The 25,711-nt window shown below is 31.5% G+C and overlaps 1 protein-coding gene across 3 annotated transcripts; it reads left to right on the top strand.

Annotated features, from left to right (window-relative positions):
* Window positions 1–120: 120 nt before the first annotated feature.
* On the top strand, window positions 121–25,391 carry LOC114339043 (uncharacterized). 3 transcript variants are annotated; one of them, XM_028289669.2, is made up of 2 exons: window positions 121–199; window positions 3,437–3,919. In XM_028289669.2, exons 1-2 carry the CDS (start codon window positions 152–154, stop codon window positions 3,848–3,850), a joined length of 462 nt encoding a protein of 153 aa, XP_028145470.2. In that variant the 5' UTR covers window positions 121–151; the 3' UTR covers window positions 3,851–3,919. The 3 variants fall into 3 exon arrangements, with proteins under 3 accessions (XP_028145470.2, XP_050507353.1, XP_050507354.1); XM_050651396.1 differs by lacking the exon at window positions 3,437–3,919 and adding an exon at window positions 24,867–25,391 and having other exon boundaries at window positions 122–199; XM_050651397.1 differs by lacking the exons at window positions 121–199; window positions 3,437–3,919 and adding exons at window positions 16,719–16,884; window positions 24,867–25,391.
* The last annotated feature ends 320 nt before the right edge of the window (window positions 25,392–25,711 follow it).

The following is a 25,711-nucleotide window of genomic DNA, read 5'->3' as shown; positions in this document are numbered from 1 at the left end:
GACCTATTTCGTATAAAATGATATTAAAAAAGAATTCATAACATGATATCAGTAATTTAAAAGAACAATACATTCATTATTAATTTAATTATTCCCTTATGTAATTATCTATATAATGACCGCGTAATTATAATTGATATTTTAGTGGACAATGGCATCTGAAGATATGAGAATCCTAAGCTTCATCCTACTTTTTGTAGTAAGTTAATGTTTTTTTATATTTAGAAACATGTTTATTTGATTTTTATTGAGATAAGTTATCGTCGTATTCTTTACTTAACAGATCATATCTGCAAATTATCTTCGTAGAATTATATTGTTGTTAATTACTCATTTTTCCTTGGCATTGACTCAACCGATTAATCCTTAATCTCATCGTAATAATTATTGTATTACAACTCTGTGTTGGTTGTAGTCTCCACAATAATTTCTCTCTACTAGTTCCTTTCCATCTTCTTCCTTCGTCGATTGACTAGGCAATCCTCAGGTCTGACTGACGTCAAAACCCGAAATAAATTACAGTTTCGCCCTTTGACTAGTCAAACCTAGGAGAGACTAAGTTAGTCAGGCAAAGATCGAAATTTAATTTTCTGAAATCGGGGTTTGGCTAGTCAAACCCCGATCAGCTATTAAAATGTAATTTGTTTCGAATCTTCTCCGCCCATATTTCGACACACTATCTCAACGGTACATTTTCAACGACACTATCAAGTAGTGTATGGAGATCTTCTTAAGTAGAAGCTAGGAGTAGCCGTGTCGTCCGCATATCGCAAATTATTGATGACTTTACCGTTCACAATTATTCCTTTATGTTTTTCAAAAAGTGGCTTTCTGAAAATTCTTTCGGACAAAATGTTCAAAAGCAGGAGCGACAAGAGGCAATAATTTTGCAATCTTAATTTTTTTTTAAAAAGTTCAAATTTTTTAAAAACTTTCTGAACAAAAAGTAGACCACTTAAAATTTTTCTATTTTTTTTACATATAAGCAGGCACTTTACCTATCTAATACACCTTGCAGCATTAAAATCGGATTATTTAAGCAGCCTCAGCAATGTTTTAAAGTTATAAACAATTTTTTGGCTTATAAACAAATTAGTGCTGTCGCCAGGAGGGGTGCAACGGCCTCCTTTATTTAGATGGACTTACCCAAGTTTTTTTTATGTATTTTGACTAGGTAGAACACGAATTTTTTGGGTAAAAGTTGATCCGGATGTCGATAAGATTGTTATAAACAAAGAACTTGAAACAGAACATCGATTTTTTGCAAAAGAAACCATTTTTTCCGTTAGATTAAGTTTAATAAAACATAATTTTTGAATTTTATTGTTTATTTATATTGTTGTAATTAAAATAAAGAAACTAGTGTTTATTCTCACATGTTGAGGCATTATGGCATATAGAGTTGCACAATACGTTAGACCTTTTAATTTACATAATTTTGAAATTTTGAAGATCATTTCTTATTGCAGTAGCATTTTATAAAGCCTTGTCCTCCAAATTTAGAATCTTTTGTATTACATAATTTCTCTTAGAGATAGCTTGATGTCTGGAAAACCTTCGAAATTAAGAAAATTTTTTTGACTCGTCGGGACATCGGGGTTTGACTAGTCAAACCCCGATTTTATAAAATTAAATTTCGACCTTTGCCTGACCAACTTAGTCTCTCCTAAGTTTGACTAGTCAAATGCCGAAATTGTAATTTATTTCGGGCTTTGTCTAAGACCGTCAGTCAGATCTGAGGATTGCCTAGTCAAACCTAGGAGTGTCTGAAATTCGGGCTTTGACTATAACATATTATACGTTATATTCATTTTTTATTTTTGAAGATCCTAATAAAATTTTATCATATAATTCTTATAATTAAATCATCATACTGTACCTCGTATCACCTTTCATTCTATTTACTTTGTCTTCTATTTTTTTGTACTAAATGAGAAAAAAAAACATTAAAAGCTATTATTTCAGAAATATAACTAAAAAATAAGTTTTTGTTATTTATTAATACTATTTTTACAAAAATTTTCTTTTATGCATCGAGATATACAGGGAATCTCAGCTTTTTTACATCTGCAAGTTTTTAGAGCAATTTTTACTGATATATGGTGGTACTAAATCTGATGTTGAAGGCATTCAAATATCGATATATTGGTCAAAAATAAACTTACGAACATTTTTTTAAGCTCAAAATGTTGCTTTTGAATTTTCAGATCATTATTAGCTCCAGTATGCTTGAAACCCTTATAAACAAATTAATGTGCAATTTTTTAAAGAAAATTATAGCTTCAAATGGGTATAACCTTAAAACAAATGAAGATAAGGTAATTTAACAAACTATGTTTGGAAGCCTATTCAATAAGCTTTAAAACGAGACCTTCTAAGGCTCATTTTCATGCGTGAAAGACGAGGTACGATCAATAAAGCTTCGAAAAATACTTATTTTGCAATTTGCAATTTGCATTGTGCACTCATTTTACAATATCCTGAGTTCTAATTGTTGGATGTAAGTTTAGTAAACGTTTTTTGCTTCATTTATTATTAAGGAACAAATTTTATTTGAAACATTTTTTTATCTCTTTTGGTTTATGAGGCAGAGCCTTATAAACAATTTTTTGACCACTCAAATCGAAATCCACCCTCGAAATTCGTAATCAGCAGCCAAAAAATCTATAAAAAACCATTGAGTTTGTTCATCAGAATTGAAAAGGATACGGTGATCCCTCTGGCGTCTAGACTATATGGTAGAGCAGGTATCAACAAGTAATACATAGAACGTTTAAATTTTTGCCGCCGATCTCTTGTCGAAGTCAATAAGCCATTCCTAGGATTTCCTGGGTAGACCGAATAACAAATGTTAAGGCCCTTAGAAAGATGACAAAGGAAAAAGAAATCATGAATACGATTAAGATAAGAAAGTTACAATATCTCACAGAGGTGTACCCAGGATGATCCTAAGGGGGAGGGGGGTTACAACTGCTTGATGGTCTCTGTGGGGTATGGAATAGTAATGCTCTTAAGCGTATGGACATCAAAGTACATCCAAATGGTGGGGTTATAACCCCCAAAACCCCCCTGGTTACGCCTATGATATCTCGGCCACGTTATGAGAGGGGATAAATATATGTTGCTACAAACAATAATGCAGGGAAAAATACAGGGAATTGTAAAAAGACGCATCTCCTGGCTCAACAATCTGAGAAAGTCTTATAATTGCAGTTCTGTCGACTTATTTAGAGCTGCAATCTCAAAAGTAAAAATAGTTGTGATGATTACCAACCTTCTTAGAGGAGACGGTACCTAAGGAAGAAGAAGGATTTCGAAATATGAAAAACTTTTGGAATTATTGAAGAGCATTAATTAATTCAAATGCTACTGTAGAAATTAATTTCAACATAACACATATTCATAAATATATATTAAAATCTAAATCTTCTTTTAGGTGATTTTAGAGACAACTGAAGCTTCTTCTTTTTTGCTTTATAAACCATTAAATACTTTAATCAAACCAGTAGAACATGCACATCATCAGCGTACACATCATACAATAAACCAAATTCATAAAAACCTTTTAAAAAATGTCCTCTGGGACAAACTCTTGGATGACCAATCGGACGATAGTGGTATAAGCGTAGAAGCTGCTACAAACGTAGAAGATGGTAAAGATGGTAATATACCCATAGAAGATGAAGATAAAACCGTAGAACTGACCGGCAAATTGATCGAAAAGTTGGCGGATCATGTCAAAAAAGTGAATAATTCTATTCTTTCCCCTCAACATGTAAAATATCAAAATAGTAAAAGCTTAAATAAAAAAAGTAAAGTTACACAAAATCCAAAAAGTGAATCAACATAAGGATCATACAGAAAATATTTATCTTTAAAGATTCTTGCCTGTACTACTGTAATAAATTTTAAAAGGAAAGTTAATGATTTTTATTTTATATGACCAATGGTCAAGGGTTCAGCTTATTCACCGTGGTCTTTTCAGTTCTAATGGGTTCATCCAAAGTTTTTTTTTATGTATTTTTGGCTGGTGTTTACTAATTTCGAAGGTGGATTTTGATCGGATTGGTCAAAATATTGTTAAAAACAATGTAATTGTTTATAAATTTTTTATAAAGCTCTAGCTCATAAACTAAACGAAATAAAAAATTGTTTCTTTATTAAAACTAAAGCAAATGGCGTTTACTAAACTTTAGTCCAATAATATAAATAAAATCAAGTAAATTGCTTATGGAGAAATGACAAAAAAGAGAGTTGATACTTTCATCAGTCTACCTACCCTCAATGCAGTTACCCTTCCACCAACAAAGGAGATGGAAGATCTGGTAGACCATTGTCTTAGCCAGTAGATAGAACTTATTATCGGCTGCGATTCGAATTCTCACCATTTGGGATGGGGCAGCAAAGATAACAACGCTCGAGGTAACTATGACTATATTATTAGAAAATATTTGTTTATCAAAGGCTCGCTGCACATTTGCGTGTTTTCAAGCTGCGTGCCCGCTGCGGGTAAGCTGCGGGCGATCGCTGGCAGGTCAGCACAGAAGTACATCAGTTGAATTTATTCACTGCACACTCGAGCTGATCCGCGGCGAGTTCGCGGCGTGCACGCAAGTGTGCAGTGAATAACATCAAGTCATGTACTGGTACTGCTGACCCGCCAGCGATAGTCCGCAGTTTTCGCGCAGCAGGCACGCAGCTACGCAGCTTGAAAACACGAAAATTTGCAGCTAGTCTTAAATAGAGACACGGAACCTACATTTATCAATGTTTTAGCCAAACAGTCATAGATATCATGCTAGCAACAGCAGAAATATCTAATAAAATTCAGAACTGGCAGGTCACAGAGGAAATCTCTGTCTGATAACCGCTGGTTGACCTATACTATTAGTTTGGAAAAAAGCCTTATCAAATCTCGCGACCCTAGAAGGACGGATGTAGAACTCTACAACCGCCTCTTAGAAGATGCTCTGCGGAATGAAAAGCCTTTAAATTTTGTCCGATAAGGATGATTCAGGAAAGTCGCAGAACCAACTCTTGGTGGTGCAATGAACTGGAACACCTTAGAAAGACGGCAAGAACAGCTATTAATAGAGAAAAACGCACCAATCTCAAAGAGATTAAGAAAATCCGCAGAAAAAAATAAAGAGCTGCTTGGAGAGCCTACTGTAAGCTGACACTCACAATTCATTGACACAAAGCGAAGAGTGCATGTCATTTAGTTAATTCAAAATACATTTTACTGCTTTCAGAAAACAGAAAAATGTTTATTGACAAAAATAAACATTGCTTTTCTCTTAAATTCAATGTTTAAACTGCAAAGTTTGTTAAATTTGTTCAATTAACATTTTTTTCTGTTATCTGACAAAATAAAATGTATTTAAAATTAAAGAAATTAAATACATTCTTATTTGTGTGTCGATTATTTTAATTTAAACAATATTTTTAGTCCTGTCGCCAGGGGGGGTAAACGGCCTCCTTTATTCAGATGGACTTACCCAAGTTTTTTGATGTATTTTGACCCGTAGAACACGAATTTTTTGGGTAACAGTTGATCCAGATGTCGATAAAATTATTATAAACAAAGAATTTGAGGAATTACATAACAGCGATTTCTCGCAAAAAAAACTTTTTTTTTTGTATTTTTTGGGTCATTATAAGCAAAACATGTTTTTACAAGTTTTTTCGTAGGATGCATAGTTTTCGCGATAAACGCAGTTGAACTTTAAAAAAATCGAAAAATTGCAATTTTTGAACCCGAATAACTTTTGATTAAAACATAAAATAGCAATTCTGCTTACCGCATTTGAAAGTTCAAGTCAAATTATATCGGTTTTGATTATCTGCATTGCTAAAAATTTATTTTTTTATTGTTGAACAAAGCTATAAACACATAGTGCTTGAGTGATATTTTCAATGATCTCCCACTTAAAATCGAACGAGTATGTAGAGTAGGTAAAAAGTGCAAGCGTGGCTATTTCTACGTAGAATGCATTAAAACGCATGTATTGGGCACGGGAAACACTATGTGTTTATAGCTTTGTTTAACAATAAAAAAATAAATTTTTAGCAATGCAAATAATCAAAACCGATAAAATTTGACTTGAACTTTCAAATGCGGTAAGCAAAATTGCTATTTTATTTTTTAATCAAAAGTTATTCGCCGTTCAAAAATTGCAATTTTTCGATTTTTTGAAAGTTAACCGCGTTTATTTCGAAAACTATGCATCCTACGAAAAAACTTGTAAGAACATTTTTTGCTTAGAATGATCAAAAAATACAAAAACATGTTTTGATTTGCGAGAAATCACTGTTATATAATTCCTCAAGTTCTGTGTTTATAACAATCTAATCGACATCCGGATCAACTGTTACCCAAAAAAATCGCGTTTTAAGGGTCAAAGTACATAATAAAAACTTGGATAAGTCCATCTGAATAAAGGAGGCCGTTGTACCCCCTGGCGACAGCACTATTTGGACAACCTGTGTAAATAAAATGTGTATAATATAAAATGTTTATATTACTGAATAGAGAATTGAATGACCATTCAAGTGGACTAGCACATGACCCCTATTCTCATTTAAAAAAACCATTGATTACGTCGTCACACCCAGATGGATGACGTCACTAGTATGATATATATGACAAATAAAAACAAAGTTTATACCAAATTACCAAATCCTCTCTAACACATTAAATTGCAAATGACAGAAAAACACGTACGTCCGTGATTATTATACATAGAACTCATAAAATTATGTATTTGTTGACGATAGTTGCATATTTTCACAATGTCCATGGGTAAAATTACAATTGGCATTCTAGGTTAGTATATTTCGATATTTTATAGTGAACAATTAATTGATTGGTTGACTTACCTGTTAAGGAAGGACAATCATAATTGTCCTATCTTACATTTCGAACATTTGTACTAATTGTAGTGGCATTTTCTGGCCGCTGATCACAGTTTAAAGAAGAAGTATAAGAAAAAAGAAGATATTAGGCTTCTTGACACGTGACGTGCGCACATCACTGTTTTTTTTTTATTTTGATCGCACAAAAACGAGAGGGTTCGAAAGAATCAAAGGGAGGGAGCGTACAAATGTTCGAAATGTAAGATAGGACAATTATGATTGTCCTTCCTTAACAGGTAAGTCAACCAATCAATTAATTGTCCTTCACATAACATTTCGAACATTTGTACTAATGGTAGGCTGTTGAAAGATTAAGCAATATTGTGCGATAATTAAACAAAACTACATTGCAATCCAAAAATCGATACTTTACATTTTTTTTTTAGGAACTCTACAAAAAAAGAGAGAATGTATTAGAACAATTAAGAGTAATTTTTGTAAATAATAAGAACATTAATGTTCTTATGCAATAATAATAACATAAACTTATAATTATAAACGTATAACAAACAATAAACAAACGCAGAAGCATACATGGACTAAACAGACAATATAGTTTTTGCAAAGAGTCCGTAATCTTTTGCTAGAGGTTTATTATAAAAAATATCAAATACTTGAGAATTTTCTGTCAATCCCCCCGTCTCTTTAATAGTTTCTATATTTAATCCAGCTCTAGCTCCTGCTGACGTAGATGCTTGTCTAACACTTTAAAAATATTGGTGTCTATGTTACATAATTTTAAAACATCTTTTAGCCACCTACTCAAAGTCTTCGTAAATGCTGCTTTCTATGTTTTTTTTATTGTTATAAACAACTTGTCCTCTGATTGAGGACGAATGATTTTAGAAATCTCTAAATAGTGACATAAAGTCGATGCTACACACAACTGTGGTTTTTCTTTAAAATAGAGAAATCTTAAAATAGGTTGATTTTTATTTTTCGAATAAGTCTTTATCCTATCTGGTATCATAATCGCAATTTTATCTTGATCCATGAAAATATTTTGAATTTTTATTAGAGATAGGGTTTGCAACTTGTGAGCTGTAGTCAGAGCAATTAACATTACAAGTTTGTAAGTAAGTTCTTTCAAGGAAAGACCTGTGAGAGGAAATAATGTTTCTAAATAAAATAATACTGGTTGAGGGTCTCAAGTAAATTGATATTTGGTATATATACCTTTGTAAAAATTTTTAAACATGTTTTTATGATTTTATGGTATATGTATTATCAATGCCAATGCAGCTCTATGAATATTTATAGAGCTAGATGTATAATCCCGATCTACGATATATTTAATAAAATTAATAATATTTGATAATTCATAAGCAAAAGGGTCCATATTTTTTCTATACTATACCTCCACCATCTCTTGAAAACTGTATCATATAAATTTAGTGTTTTTGTTGTAATAGATGCAATCATAATTGTGATGGAATGCTCAGGATTACCTTTTCTTAAAAAAGCTTGCCTGACAAACATGCGATAGTCAGGGTAAGATGTTGGTGTCCCGGATATGGAAGACTAAAAGGGTGCAAAATTAAATTTTTACCAGGTCCTAAAATTATCTTTTTGCCTGATATCCAAGGTTGGTTACCAAGGCTGATTTGGCCATTCTGCTACTACCACAATTCCTACTGCTTTGTCACATATGATTTTTTCTAAAACTCTTGGAATAATAGCAAAAGGTGGAGTAGAAAAGCATAAAATTTTAATCTATGCCAATTTAGAGTGAAGGCATCAACTTTCTCCGATTCGGGGTCAGGTTTCCAAGATACATACCTTGTACATTTTTTGTTAAGTTATGTGGCAAACAAATCGATTTCTGGAATATGAAGCTGTTTAAAAATTATATTAACACAATTATCACTTAAAGAATACTCTGTTCCTATTTTCAAAAATGTTGACTCTGAATCAGCAATAATATTTTCTTTTGTACTGATATAAGATGCAAATATTTTTAAATTTCTATTTTCACAGCATTGTCAAATTTCTCTGCAAATGTTGTTAAGATTAGATTAGAGCATTGCACACTCCCCATCTTGTTAATACAAGATACAGCTGTTGTGTTATCTATTCTTAGCAAAATATTACAATTCCTATATTCCTTGGAAAAGGATTTCAAGTCATTATATGCTGCCAATAGCTCAAATACATTTATATGTAGTTCTCGCTGTCCATAACTCCAAAAACTATGAGTTTTATTATCATTGCAGCATGCTCCCCATGCTAAAAGAGATGCATCACAAAATATTTCAAGTACATAATCAGATTCTTTTATATTTTGTTCACTAATTGGTATGTTATATAACCACCAATTGAAATCGTTTTACAAGTATTTAGGTATGGTCATTTTTGTGTTAAAACTATTAGTTTTAGAAGGAGCAAGCCACTTTTCTTTTTCTAAATTTTTTAAGTATAATTTTCCATATTTAACTGAAGGACAAACTGCTACCAACTGACCGATTAAAACTGCAAATGATCTTATCGTACATGTACTTTTATTTTTGATGGTCTGAATACTATTAATTATTTTTTCTTTTTTTTTGTCAGCAGGTGCAAAATATATCATTTTATTAAAATCAAACGTAAAACCAAGAAAAGTTATAATTTTTGTGGGTGAAAGTATACTTTTTTTTTTATAGTAAATCCCAGGCGGAAAAAAGAACAAGTTTCAACAATATTTTCCTTAAATTCTAAATATGATTTTGAAATCAGTAAAGTGTCATCTAAAAAAATGACAGAAGTAAAGCCTCTTGTTCTTAGATTGTTTAAGGCTGGTTTTAAGGTTTTCGTAAATATAAAAGGCGAGATATTCAAACCAAATGGTAAGAAGTTGAAATGATATAGAATATTTTTGTACTCCAATTTTAAATATTTTTTTTTTAATTTTCATGAAGAGGAATAGCAAAATAGGCATCTTGTAAATCTACTTTTGCCATAAAACAACCCTTGAAAATGAGCTTGAGAACTGACCTATAGTCTTCCAACTTAAAATGTGGGGCTTCTATAAAGCAATTTAACTGTTTTAAATTTAAAACAAATCTATAACTTCCGTCCTTTTTGGGCACTAGACAATATGAGGAAAGGAATTGCTCTCTTGTATGCTAAGAAGAAGAAATAGCTCCCTTATCTAGTAATTGCTTTTAGCTAAATCATACGACTCATTTGGGTCTATGAAAAACTTTTGGTGCTCTCTCTTGAGACGGTGTTGTTTTAAATAAAATATTAAAACCTTGGACCCAACTTAAAACTTTGTTGTCTGAAGTAATCTTTTTCCGGTTTTTAAAATAATTAGCCACATTTTCTGCTGATTTTTTATTTACCTTTAGTATGACCTCCTGGTTGTTCTGGTTGGGTTTTGATGCTGTTGTCTGCTCGTCTGTTTGTATCTCGATGTTGGTTGAGGATGATTTGGGTACTGGCTTTGTCGAAATCTTGGTCTGTTCGAGACTGGATTGAAGTTTAAACTCTGTTGATTGAAGTTGTAAGATTCTGGAAGTACTCTTGTTGGATGCTCAGTGGAAAAAACAGCTTGGCGTTGTGGCGCGGTCTTCGGATAAAAAGTGGCTTTTTGTGGCTTCATTATAGAGCTGACTTGAAAAGCTGCTGATCTTGTATCTTTGCTTTCTTTCAACATTTCAATCAAATGCTCCCCAAATAAATATTTATCTATAGGTTGCTCGTCTAATAATTTTTTAAATTTTAAATTTAATGAAGAACTGAGCAAAAATCTTCTGTGCAAGGACATCTTATAAAACACTTCTATATTGAAGTTTATGTAATTGGCAATTGTTTCGATATTCGACCTCTTTATAAAGGGACATAATACTTGCAGCTAAAATTGTTTGCATAGTTTGCAAGTCTTTATCTTCCCTAATTTTATTTTTATCTTTTATGGCAGATAAAATCTCAGAATTCAACTGAGGTGGGCAAAGTCTTTCGCAGTTTGTAGCAGGTAAGAATTTTTCTGTAAGTTTACCCACAATACTTTTGTCTAAGCCTTTGGAAAGGGAATAGTTTAGCCTTTTTGCTACATCTGGCAACCTTTCAGAAGCATTAAGGTTAGTTTTTAATGGGTCTTCCCCAATTAAGTTAATCATATATAGAGAAATAGATTTTTTGTGTAGGTACCTCTCCAATGAAAAAATCTTCTGTCTGTTGTTGTGACTCCTCAATAAGTACTGCTGGTTGTAGATCTTCACTTGCCCTAAAATCTTCAATTATGCTTCAGTTATGCTCCAAATATGCTAATCTTCAGTTATGCTCAAATTGAATTGGATCTCATTTTCTGTATTATTTAGTGAAACTGATGGGCTATGCACCTCCACAATGGTTTCTGTAATATTATTTTTAATATTTTGACAAAACCAAATAAAAATTTAGTGTAAGTAAACTTGCTACGCTTGAAAAGTGAAATCAAGGTAAAATGTGCAAACAAATATTTAAATAAATATTATGTATTCTATTTTAAATTTCTGTGCTACTATAAAATACCTCTGAGAAATAGGAGCATCTCAAATAAATCATAAAGATTTTCTGGGCTATTAAAAAATACCCGCTTCCCTAGTATTATTGTTTGAAGACAAGCCAAACACAAATTTTGTGTAACTTGCTATTCTTGTGATGTAAATTCGAAGTAAAATGTGTACAATTAGTTAAATAAAAATATATTCCATACTATACTTCTGGGCTACTATAAAGTGCCTCTGAGAAATAGGAGCATCTCAAATAAATCATAAAGATTTTCTGGGCTGTTAAAAAATACCCGCTCCCCTAGTATTATTGTTTGAAGACAAGCCAAACACAAATTTTGTACAAGTAACTTGCTATTCTTGTGATGTAAATTCGAAGTAAAATGTGTAAAATTAGTTAAATAAAAATATATTCCATTCTATACTTCTGGGCTACTATAAAGTGCCTCTGAGAAATAGAAGCAGGTCAAATAATCATAAAGATTTTCTGGGCAACTTAAAAGTACCCTCTGATTTATTGTTATATCCTTAATTATTTAGTCTGTATTACTTTGGGCTACCTTAAGGCACCTTTAATGAGACAAACAGTATAATTTTTCTTTGCAAAATGTGACGTTTTTGCATGTAATTTATGTTAACACATTTTCTACGAAATAAACATTATCAGGAAAACCCGTGCAGTCCGGCAACATAGTGGCTATTTTATATTCGAACAGGAAGATGGCGAAAAAACAGGTACTATGGCAACAGAAAAATATATAAAAGTATATAACAACAAAATAAAAGACTCCATGTTTGAATTTGATTAAGATTGTCACTTTGTAAATAATTAACAAATATAGCTCTATTTATTCACGCTAAATTTAATTTAACTACCATAAGCAAATCAAAATAAATATCATAATATAAATACCTGAGTCCTTTTCATCCATTTCCTCTCTCAACTTTACCAATTTCTGTTGCAACTCTTCATATTTCTGCCGCTTTCGGGATAAACAACCACTCTTTGATGTCACACCTTTTCGGTATGAAAATTCTCCGGTGGGGACAAGCACACCTTTTTGGCATTTTAAACGCTTTTTAACAATTTTTATAAAATTATTTCGAACACGCGTGTGATCAGCCGCGCACAGAAAAAAAACAGTGATGTGCGCACGTCACGTGTCAAGAAGCCTAATATCTTCTTTTTTCTTATTCTTCTTCTTTAAACTGTGATCAGCGGCCAGAAAATGCCACTACAATTAGTACAAATGTTCGAAATGTTATGTGAAGGACAATTTATTTTATATTTATTTTTTTTTCATTAAAATATTTTAAAGTAATATTCAGGCAAATATGTATATAAACAATTTATATAATATTCTGGCAATTGTCAGATTTCAGAAAAAAATCAATGCAATGATTTGCGACATCCTATATAGCGTCAAAATTAATGACGCACTGAAAGATTCGTTCTGTATAAACTCTAATTTAAAAATAAAAATCGGCTTGTCTCAAGAGTTTTGTACAAAGTGGTCTCATCTCGAAAAAATGAATTAAGTCCATAATTTTGAACTTCTCTGTAAATATTGTTATATAATTTTTATGAGAAGAATTTAGAGAATTTATTTTATGTCAAAGACCACGAGATCGTAAATTTTCATCGCCCTGTATATGACCAAAATTTGTAAATATAATAATTAAGCCGTAAGAAGTGTTTCGTGGAAGAGTGAAAGTCTAGTGGCAAAGTTTCTACGAACGGATTTATACATTTCAAAACTATGAACTAAAATACGCTCGTTTTAGAAAGTTAATGTGTCGCATTGGAGTGAAACAATAGACCATCTTTCTAAATGGTTTCCTAAAAAAACACGATGGTAAACAATTTTTTTAGTTTAGAATAGAGGGTTTTTCTAGAATGAAAGTAAAAATTAATTTTAATATCTCCTGGAAATTGACAAGACATAACATTTGTATACAAGACTAATTGTTCTTAAGAAAAAAAAGTAGGGATATGATGGGTGGAGAATACTTGTAATTGGACAGGAGACCGATAGAAGGGGAATAGAGTGGTGAGTCTCAGATTGAGGAGAGAAAAAAATTTACTGTGTAATTAAGATTGGAAGCAACCAGTCCAGTTCGAAAGTAGTATTTTTGTGTAAAGTTGTTAAATTGGTGGCCGTGGAAGCAGATTCGTGTTTGAGACGAAATCGTGATCAAGTCGAGAAGTACAAACTCCTTGTGTCCGAATAGATTCCAGTTTGTGTCTGGAACGAGTAGCCGGTTTATATCAACTTGCACGAGATATCGAGCTGAGATAAGAAATCTTGGAATTATAAAGATTAATATTGTTTTTATTAAGTCAGAGATTTAATTGAGGAGAGAATTCGAGCGAGTGCTGTTTTTGTTTGTGAAAGAGTTTGAAGGAGAAGGACAGTTGCAGCATCAGAGGAGCACGTTGTGGGAAAACCGAGGACAACACAATCCATGAGAAGAAGTAAGAAGTAAAGAAGATAGAAAAGGTTAGTCGGGATAGGGAGTTGTTTTATATTACATACCATATTTGTTTTTTGTCAACTTAACAGTTTTACGGCATAATTTATTTATCCATAAATTCATAGAAGATATAAGTAATCTATTTAAAAAGTGAAAATTAAATTTTCTTTGTTTTATATGTATAATAATAAGAGCAGTCTACCGAAACATTTGAATGAATTTTGGTTCAAAAAAGGAGATAGTAAAAATAAAGTTTTTTTTATTAGATAAGAAATTTTTACAACAGAATAAAGTTTAGCATACATTTTAAATCTTATATTTATGGTATAGTATATAAATAAATAATAGTTATACAATTTATATGATTTTGAGTATATTTATTTTCCCTGTTTTGTCTTGGATAAAGTAAGCAACGAGGAATACTAGAAGCCACAAACTAAAGATAATACATTAAAATCAATTAGCCCCGAGAATATTTTTTATTAGAAAGTTTTATTAAATTTGGTTTTGTTTTCATCTCATAACATTTTGATAAGCATATTCCGGTTTACAAAAATCATGCTCATAAATATCCACCTTGGTTTGATTCCGCGATTATAAAAAACATAAAACTAAAAGCTAAATTCCGACGCAAATATAAAAAATCTAAGATTCATTCCGATTTTATTGAGTTTAAAAGATTACGACGACTAATAAAATATCAGGTCAAGGTGGCATATGACAATTACTTGGAGGATATTCAAACAAATATTTCTCAAGATAAGACTAAGTTCTGGTCTTACGTTCACTCTAGAAATAGATCATTACGAATTCCTGGCAACATGAGTTTTGAGGGAAGTGATTACAAAGATTCGCAAGCCATAGTGAATGCTTTTGCGGAATTTTTCAGTAGTGTTTATTTAGTTTCTGATGATGAGGGTGGTTGCAATTATCCAATAAACCCATATATGACATCAATTAATTTTCAATCGGTTACAGAGGATGAAATAAATGCTGCTATCAGAAAGTTAAAAGATAAGATGACATCAGGCCCTGACAAGATTCCCTCGTTTCTTATTAAAGATTGCGCTGGTGCGTTTATCATACCTTTAACCAAGATTATAAACTTATCTATACAACAAATGAAGTATCCAGAGCTATGGAAGGAAGCAAGGTTGTGTTCGATATTTAAGGCTGGGGTGAAGTCAGAAATAGAAAACTATAGAGCTGTTTCTATTTTATCTAATTTTTCAAAGGTTTTCGAAATCGTATTATATAATAGGATCTTATCTTCTGTTCAACTTTATATTTCATCTCGTCAGCATGGTTTTGTTAATAAAAGATCAACTGTAACCAACTTGGTTTATTTTACCCAATATCTTTCTGAAGTTATTGACGATAATGGCCAAGTTGATGTTATATATACCGATTTTTCGAAGGCTTTTGACAGAATTGATCATGAAGTATTACTTAGCAAGCTTTCAACATTTGGTTTTACTGACAGTGCTCTTTTATTGTTAAAATCGTATCTTCAGGGAAGGATGCAGTTTGTAGCATATAATGGTTATGTCTCAGAAAAATATCTTGCTGCTTCTGGTGTGCCTCAAGGTTCCAATCTCGGTCCATTGCTCTTTCTACTATTTATTAATGACATTCTTGAAAATATTTCATGCGAAAGACTGGGCTTTGCTGACGATTTGAAAATATTTTCTACTATTAGGGAGCTGGATGATTGTAACCAACTTCAGCAGAATATAGAAATATTGGAAAATTGGTGCAACAGCAACAAATTACAACTTAACACAAAAAAATGTAAAGTAGTCACTTTTTCTAGGAAATCAAGTTTATTTGTATTTAACTATAGTTGTCACGATAGAATATTAGAAAGACAGAACACGGTTAAGGATTTGGGTGTAATTTTTGACACAAAACTCACTTTCGTGGAACATATGTGTGTTAAAGTTTTTGAAGCGTTGAAGGCTTATGGGTATTTAATTCGCAATTGTAAGTCATTTAATAATATAAAGTCATTAACATTGCTATATTATACTTATGTCCGCTCTAAACTTGAATATGCCAGTATTGTATGGAGTCCTTTCTATGATTTTCATAACATTGCAATTGAAAGCGTTCAGAGAAAATTTTTAAAATTTTTAATGTTTAAAGTAAATGGTCCTTATCCGGCTAGAGGTGTAGATAATAATTACTTGTGTGATCGTTTTAGTATGTGTAGTTTAGAGTTAAGAAGAAAAGTTGCATCTTTAATTTTTTTATACAAACTTGTTAATAATGCAATTGATTGTATTTCAATATTAGAAAACATTAATTTTAATATTCCAAGGTCAAATTTAAGAACAAATGTATTATTTAGGTGTACAAGAGCTCGTACAAATATTCTATGTAAGGCTCCTATTAATGTAATGTGTAGAAATTTTAATGTTATTGGTAAGCATTGTGACATTTTTTCATGTTCTCAAAGGAACTTTATAAAAGTAGCTATTGAGTGTCTGAAATAAGCACTAATTTTTTATTTTATTTTTTTTATTAATTTATTTTCTTTTTCTGTTTGAATTTATATTAATTTTAGTCTAACTTGTATTATTAATGTTATTTTTTTGGTACTACTGCTTAAATCTTTATCTTACCTATAATAGGTGTTATAAATTATGTAATATTTTTATCATTGTCCTGTAAATGGGAAACTGTTGAGCAATAAAGCTATTATTATTATAAAGCTATTATTATTATTATAACAGAGAGAAAATACAGAGCAAAATAATATGTAAGTGTAAGTGCCTGTCCAGTCTATTACAAACAAAATATGATTTTATTGATTATTTTATGATAAAACTATACTAAAAAACAACGAAATAACATTTTATCAGTAAATTAAAAGAACAATACATTCATTATAAATTTAAGTACGTCATTTTGTAATAATTACATATTTATCTATAAAATGACCGTGCCATTTTTTTTGAAATTTTAGTGGACACTAGCATCTGCAGATATGAGAGTCCTAAGCTTTATCCTACTTTTTGTAGTAAGTTACTATTTTCTTTAATATTTAGAAAATTATTTATTTTTAAAAACAAAAATATACTTTTAATGCATCTCTGTATTCATTTACAACAGATCTAATTGCTAAAATATATCTTACTAAAGTTATTTTGTCGTTAAGTACCTTTTTTTACCTGGCTTTCTACTTCTTCTTCTTCTTCATGTGCCATCTCCTCTAAGAAGGTCGGCAATCATCATGGTAATTCGCACTTTGGATACCGCTGCTCTAAAGCGGTCAGCCGAAGTGCAGTTAAACCAAGCTCTGAAATTGTTTAACCATAAAATGCGTCTTCTTCACGACTTCTTCTACCCTGTATTCTTCCTTGTATTATTATTTTTAACAAGTTATAACGCCCGCCCCTCATGACGTGTCCCAGATATTGCAGTTTTCTAGCTTTGATTGTATTCAAAACCTCTCTTTTTTTGTCCCATTATTCTCAACAACTCGACATTCTTGACTCTATATACCCAACTTATTCTTATTATCCTTCTGTAGGCCCATAAATTCTAAGGCGCTTAATCTGTCCCAGATATATTTCTTTAATGTCCAAGCTTACAACCCATAAAACAATACAGAGAACACGTAGCATCTTAGAAGTTTTATCTTTAACGAAATTGTAACATCCCTGCTACATAATACTTTTTTCAGTTTGTTGAAAGCATTTCTTGCTTGATCTACCCAAGTAGCACCGAACGGGTTTATTAAGTCTTTTAAGGATGCTTTAAACCTGTAGAATAAAACTAAAACTAAAACCATTTGGTTTTTAAGTAAACCTTAAGATTGCAATAAAACCGCTTTAAGCATAAAAGGGCCCATTCTAAACGAGGTCAATAAAATCAGAAATAAAAACCTTCTTAAAACTTTGTTTTCCTAAGCAACTGGTTTTAAAGTTGCTGTGATAGTGCTTTTAAAACCATGTTAAAAGACACTTTAAGTGCAGGCAGTTTTATAGCAAACTTAAAAAGGTGTCTTAAATGGAGACTTTTAAAGACAATTTATTATATTAAATGATTCTTTAAACCCATATACTCCATATAGGCTAACAAATTTTTACATGTGTTATGATAGAAAAAAAGATATGTATTTGTAACCATAAAATAATAAAAAGTACTTGGTTATTTCGGACTGTTAAGGTAGAAAAACACTTGCGCACCCAACTTTATTGATAACGTTGACAAAAATAGGTCCAAATAACTCACGCGCCCTAAAATTTCTGACTTTTGGCGATTAAAAAATAAAAATAATAAAAAAATTTAAATCCGAAAAATATTAATTTGAAAGAAAAATACGTTTATCTACAATTTTAATGTTTAAATGTTAAAATAAATTGAATTTATGTCTTTAAGACGCTTATTTATAATTTTTATGTAAGCCTTATATTGTTATCTATCGTGGCTTTCAGCATCTCTAGAAAGAAATATGGCCGAAATCCAAATAAAACTATTTTTGGTCTATCGACATAGAATTGTTAATATCAAATGATGTTATTTTATACCTTTTCAAGAGCATAATATCCTACATAAAAGTAACGTTGGCTTGGAATTAAAACCGATTAATTTTAATGCTGCGGTCAATAATGCCACTCGGTTTTAATGTGAATCTAACCTAAAATCGACGAGTCGTAGTACTGTGTGTGTTGCATTTTTCTCTTAAAATGATCAGTTCGTTTATATTTTAAGTACTTGCGACTTATTTCTTCCATACTAACTGTATTTCCACTTTTTACAACAACTGTTTCGCTCTAAAACAAATGGCCGACCATTTTGGACATGAAAGAAGATGGGATGAGTTTAGTTTTATTGTTTCTAACAAGAAGCATAGTTTAGTCTTTACGATAACCAAATTGATTCAGTTAAGAGCGTTTGGTTTGAATATAGCCTACTAATTGCTTTTAAAAAAGCAACTTTAAAGAAAACTAAAAAAATAGTTTTAAGGCATATGCTTTACTGACATAATAGTCTTAAGATCAAGTAGTTTTAATAATAGGTTTTATAAGTAGTATTAGGAGAATCTTTAAAACTGCATTAAAACTAAAAGGTAGCAAACTAGAATCTAATAAAACCAAACAGTCCGGAAGTTCTTCATGAAACTGATTAGTTTTAAATTGAACTGAGAATAAACCATTTTTAAAACTACAATAAGACAAATTATCTTTTAAGATTAATTAGTGTTATTTGGTACTCTTATTAGATACTTTAAAACTAGTGACAAATGCTTAAGAGTTTTAAAGTTCTGGCAGTATATCTACAAGGCAACTTTAAAACCATTATCTTCTTATTTTTCACAATAAAACCGTTATAAACCCTAAATAAAACTAAAATGTTTTATTGTACTACTTGGGTATTCTTGATTTAATCTCTTCTGTGTATTCATTATTTTAATTATTTATTGTACCGAGATACTTATATTTTTCCACTTTTTTAATTTGTTCTCCATGTATCCTTATGTTTTCCCTCCAATTTTTTCTGATACCCTCCATTAGATATGTACCAAAAATATGGTTATTTAATACTTAGGTGTAATTTATTGGAATTTATTTTATGGAAAATTTCCGAAATAATCAATGATATTTTTAATAAAAATATTGGTATGGATCCAGCTCATTTTGAAAGGTTATTTAATTCTCAATTCGGTAATATAAAGATTATCATAATTTTAGGGTGTCCTATAATTTTTTTTAATTAAGTTAATTGACACAAAAGACCTTTGCACCTTTTCGGTTGTTATATTACATACGTTTTTAATTTCTTCTGTTATTAATATTATTGGCGTGCCTATTATTGCAATTTTATCTTGGTTTCCGTTTCCATGTTCTTCAAATTCTCCTCATATTCTACTAAAAGTTGTTTCAAATACTTCCCAGACTTCAAGCTTTATGCTCTGTATTATGTCTTTATTTTTTCCATTTCTCAATGTTTTTATCAATTTCCAGCTTTGTGCGCTTCTGGTTCATCCTAAACACGTATTTATTCGTTAGAAGGTTCTCTCCAACACTCGTTCTTTTTTTTAGAATGGTTATTCGTATGTCGGCTTGTACGGATTCGGACAACTTTTATAATACTGAAACTTTTCGGGAGGGGGACGTTTCCTAAACTTTGGTGCGTTCGACCACTGGAGTTTCCTTAAAATATTGACGGACAATATGACCAGCAAGTTATAAATATTTTTATCAAACAATCCTGCAAAAAATCACTAATTTTTGACTTCATAGTACGTGCCCATATAGGGGGCGCACGCATCAAAACGTGTCATAAAATTTATACCCTCATAGCTGATATTTGCAGGGTTATTTGCCAAAAATATTTACAATTAACTGGTAATATTTTCCGACAAATTTTTAAGGGTACTCCAATAGGGAACTTGCACTAAAAATTATTTTTGCATAAAATTGTTAATTTATGTTTTAAAATGTTATATTCAAAATATTACGTCTTAACAATGAATAGTTACGTACAACATCCAATCAAATTTCCGCGCCAAAAAATTTCCGTTTTAAACAACTTCAAATGCGAGACCTGGGGTCTGACATCACAGGCCACTCGTATCGTTTGCCCGTTCGGGGTGGGCTATTGCATTTAATGCAGTTTGCCCATAGATAAATAATATAGTTGAAATATCTTGTTTTACTCTGTGGCAAAAATGATTTTTTCTGTGACAGGCAACATATTAACATTTGATCTCTGTTGACATGTATCAAAAAGTTCTTTTTTATGAAATTACTTTTGTCGTTTCTTGTGTTGAAGAACAAAGAAGAAACAAGTAACTTAAAAATAAACAAAACTTTTAGTAATAAAAGTAAGAGTAAAAAGTATTGGTGCTACTATAGTATACGGTCTACAGTCGGGTTTCTACTATAGCTTGCGGTCTACCGAGGGATGCGGTGTATGTATAAGCTGAGATAATAAAGATATTAACTTGTAAAATTACAATAATGATTCTTCTTATTTATGCGTATTATTAACTTTGTAAAGAAGGATTTTGTTGGCTATGTACACGTTCTATCGGTACGTCTGCTAATCACCACAATCTTTTCTCAGAAGGCTTTGAACACAATAATGAAAGGCTCCAGTAGGTACCAATAAACATTACAATAAAATATAATCTTTATTATAATGCAAATTACACCGTAATATTTTCCAGGATATACGAAATCCTTCGATTAGAGGTAGGTAGATCAAACCCACGGGGTAAACCGTATACTGTAATATAATTGGTACCAAACTATTGTTATAAACGGTTTAAACATGCTTATTAATAACTCGTACTTATTTGCCTTGAATATGAATAGCTTTTACTACTTTTTATAAAAGTTGCCACGATGAAGACATCAACGGTAGGTAAGTTAGTCAGATTGACCTTTTGAAACACCCTCGTCCGTCATATTATGCGTTTTAAACTCTTTACAAAGTACAACTAGTGAGTAGCGCTCAACTTTATCAATTTCAGTTTAAAACTAAGCTGATTGGGGAACTACTTATTACAATATATAAGATGAACATAAATAATACCTAGGAATTTTCCATTAAAGACGATTAAAATGTAATATACCCGTGATACCTACCCTAATCGCGTTGTTTCCGACTAGCTAGCCCGGTTGACCGACCGTGGCCCGTGACGTCGAACCAGTAGAAGGACGTTCAAGAGCCTCCTAAGATATTTGAATTTTATAGCATTTTCAAAGCGTCGTAATTAGCGTACGGGTTAAAAATATTTGTTTTTTTCGCATGCAAGCGTTTTTTAAAATCATTTTAATAATTTAAAATTTATGCAAGTTCCCTATTGTCTGATGCACCAAATTCCCAACAGCACCTCTATATTTACGAAAGGCGCCCTTTCGAAAATTTTCTGTAGGTATTAGAAATGTTGTCGGACTCAACATGAATAACTGAATAAAAGAATCTCATGAGATAGGTAATATTGTTTTAAATGTGAGACCAAGACCTGTTCATTTTCATTTTATTTTATTTTGTCTTAATTTGGAACTTAAATAATGTTTTTTAAATTTTATTTCTTCCTTAGTTCCTAGGTCCCACAATTTTATTTTCTTCCTACCCTACTGATAATATTACCCATTATGGGGCGGTCAATGAGAGCAAGAACAGGTTATTATCTCCGAATTCTCTCCTACTGCATGGATTTTAATGAAATTTTAGGAATAGCCTGAAAATATCTCCTTATTCAAAGTCTACCCTACGCCGATAAGTGATTTTGTCCCCCCTTCTCGGGGGTTTAAAATTTTTTGGTTAAACAACTACGGAAGTTGCTAGAGAACCTAATTCTAAGCAAAAACTGTTCTATAATTTTTTTCAATACTTTTTGAGTTATTCGTGGTTGAAAATTGGCAATTTTCATTGAAATATAACACCTTTTTAAACGGTTTTTTGCGAATACCTTAAAAACAATGCATCTAACTAAAAAAAATTTAAAAGGCATTTTTGTAGCTCATAAAAAATCAAAGAGATTTGTTACTTCTTCAATCTTCTAGTTATAACACAAAAAGAGATATGGTAGGTAAAAAGAGTTTGTTTTTTTGGTGCATGCTCAAATCAGTGTATTCAACTTGAAATAACAGAGAACCGGTCGATTTTAGGTGTATAATGATACCAATACCTTTTATTGTGCTTGAAAAGTCCTTTCAAATATGCAATATTAAATGTCGATTACATTCAAACTAAACGATATATGCTGCAAAAAATTGATGACTAACGAATTTCAAGAAAAAAATTGAGAAGTATATTTAACCCCTTATCCACAAGAATTTAAATGCATCTTTTCTTTCTACAATACATTTTACTACAGTATTCTTTTTATGTTCAAAAAGTTGAGCGGGTTTAAAATGAATCGTTTTTGAAAAAAAAAAAGATCAAATTATAGAGCGCATATTTAAATTTTCTTAAAAATCTTCCTTTTTCTCCATGTAACTTGAAAATGATGAGATACTGTTATAAAAAATAAATCAAAATGTTTATCTAGAAGAAACCTACATTTTTATATGGCATCTTTTTTTGGCATCTCTTATCGTTTTCGAGTTACATGGAGAAATAAGAAGATTTTTAAGAAAATTTCAAAATGCGCTCAATAATTTGATCTTATTTGTTTCAAAAACCATTCATTTTAAACCCGCCCAACTTTTTGAACATAAAAGAACACTATAGTAAAATGTATTGTAGAAGGAAAACGATGCATTTAAATTCTTGAGGACGAGGGCTTAAATGTACTTCTCATTTTTTTCTTAAAATACGTGAGTCATCAAATTTTTTACAGTTTATCTCGAATAGTTTGAATGTAATCAACATTTAATATTGCTTGGTGTATAGATCTTTTCAAGCACAACAAAAGTTATTGGTAGCATTATACACCTAAAATCAACCGTTTCTCTGTTATTTCAAGTTAAATACACTGATTTGAGCATGCACCAAGAAAACAAGTTTTTTTCACTTACCATATTTATTTTTGTGTTATAACTAGAAGATTCATAAGGAAAAAACCTCTTTGTTATTTTATAAGCTACAAAAATGTTTTATATAGTTTTTTTAGTTAGATGCATAGTTTTTAATGTATTCGCAAAAAACCGTTTGAAAAGGTGTTATGTTTCAATGAAAATGGCCAATTTTCAACCAGGAATAACTCAAAAAGTATCGAGTTTTTGAGAAAAAATTATAGACCAGTTTTTGCTTAGTATTAGGTTCTCTAACAACTTCCGTAGTTATTTAAGCAAAAAATTTTCCACCCCCGAGAAGGGATGGGAACCGCCCCCAAGACAAAAGCACACATCGGCATAGGGTAGACTTTGTTCGTTGGGCTATTCCCTACTAACTGTAAAAATATCACGTAAATCGATATAGTAGGATGGAATTCGGAGCCACATACTAGGGATGGCGGTTGTGGACAAAACACCGGTTTTCGGTTATACCGGTTTTTTTTACCTGTGGTTTAACCTGGCGGTTATAACCGATAAAAAAAACCAGTTATTCCAAAAACCGATGTTCGGTTTTTTTAGTCATAGCCAATACCCAATAGTTGTTTGGTTGTCTTTTTAAAGACAGATCACATGCTATGATTTTTTGTGGCGGCTATTCTTGAGTTGGGATTGATTTCATGTAATCGAATGAACTATCTTTTAGTAAAGTCGTCCCAGGAACGCAACTCATCAATATTGGCAATATCATTTTTAAAGTCGTCTACTTTAAAATGTATAATACGTGTCTGAATTGCCGATATAAATGAGTCAGATTAAATAAATTATTAGAAGAATTTTTTACTAAGCAACAACATTTTTGTTTATTTAATATTATTTTGTATTTTGACAACGACACCCGACTTGGGCGTCGAAACGTTAATAAAATCATTTTTAGGTAAAATTGTGGCTTATGTCCCATTTGAATATACTTGATTATAATACCCAATAGATTACATTTACATTGCGCTTTAGTTTGCGACACTTCATTCGAATCCATATCAGTATAGAAATCAGTCATCAGTGTTGTGAAATTGGTTTCAGTCAGCTTAAAATTTTTCATAGAGGCGCGGGGACGAACAATTTTTCATTTTTTTTTCTGAATTCAGTATTTTTTCCGCTTATCCGGTTTTTCACCGGTTATTATTTTATAAAGAAATAACCGGTTATAACCGGGACAAAAAACAACTGGAAAAAACGATTGTTGCAGAGGAAAAAAACCGGTTTTAGGTTAAAACCGGCAGGTTTTTCCCATCCCTACCATATACCCTCATTGACTGCCCTATTAACATTATTTCCCGTGATTAAATTGTCTCTTACTTTATGTAGTACAATCATTAGAATCACCGTTTTTACAGACCGTTGAAATATTGGCTTTGTGAAGACACAAATTGAAGAGGGCCTCTTTAATTTGTGTTAGGAAGTTAGGCCTTAACTTACATTATGATAATACTGTATATACTACATATAATATGATATAATTATATATACTACAAATCCTTTTTAGGTCGTCTTTGGAACAATTCAAGCTTCTCCCATTGATGACTCCAGCCATGGCATCGAAAGGTTTATTGACATCTACGATATCATTAAACGTTGGATCTTCAAATTACTTTGCCTTTTGTATCCAAACAGCTTTTGGTGCTTTTTAAATGGTTTTGAAATTCCTGCTGTTGCCAATAAACCTGTGGCTATTGAAGATGTGGCTACTGCAGGTGTGACTATAAAACCTGTGGGACCTGAAGGTGTCGCTTCTGAAATCGACTTAAATCATGAACAACCTAAAGAAGTCGAAGGTATCGACTTAAATCATGCACATGCACAATCTAAAGAAGTTAACGATATAAATAATGCACAATCTAAAAAAGACTTATCACTACGAGAGTGTTTTCCATTACCAGATGGTCGAAAAATTTGCGAAACAAGATAGGTAATGCCTTAAGTGAAATGTATTATTACATCTAGTAAAGATATAAAATCGGGAATGTTTTAAGATGTTTGAATTTATTTTAATAAATCATAAATATTAAAATTACTCTTGTACTTTCTAGCATTTCCTAAAACAAGCCACGATACACCTCTTAAGCCGGCATCCCAGGGAACGAGGTGCGGGGCTCTTCACCAGTTTACAGGTTGTCAAGGAAAATTACAAATATGTAATAGAAAAAAGTAAAAACTAAAGATCGGAATCAACGCAACGCGAAACTGTGTTATTCCTCTAAAAATTTGTAGTTTACGATCCTTGGGCTAGGACACAACCCTCTATTAATACTTGGCGTGGCCTCTCCCATCATTTTTCTGTAAATACACACGGTTCTAAAAAAGTCAGAATAGTCCATGTGATGAGACCGC

This window comes from Diabrotica virgifera, chromosome 5 (genome assembly GCF_917563875.1).
Source record: "Diabrotica virgifera virgifera chromosome 5, PGI_DIABVI_V3a".
Taxonomy (NCBI): domain Eukaryota; kingdom Metazoa; phylum Arthropoda; class Insecta; order Coleoptera; family Chrysomelidae; genus Diabrotica; species Diabrotica virgifera.
Note: the sequence above shows the minus strand (reverse complement) of the source record. Positions and strands in the feature narration are given on the sequence as shown.

Bases quoted from the DNA above. Each gene is read 5' to 3' on its own strand.
- LOC114339043 (XM_050651396.1), top strand. From the start codon at position 152: ATGGCATCTGAAGATATGAGAATCCTAAGCTTCATCCTACTTTTTGTA. The intron at 200-24,866 runs GTAAGTTAATGT...AATCCTTTTTAG, and splicing joins GCTTCATCCTACTTTTTGTA to GTCGTCTTTGGAACAATTCA.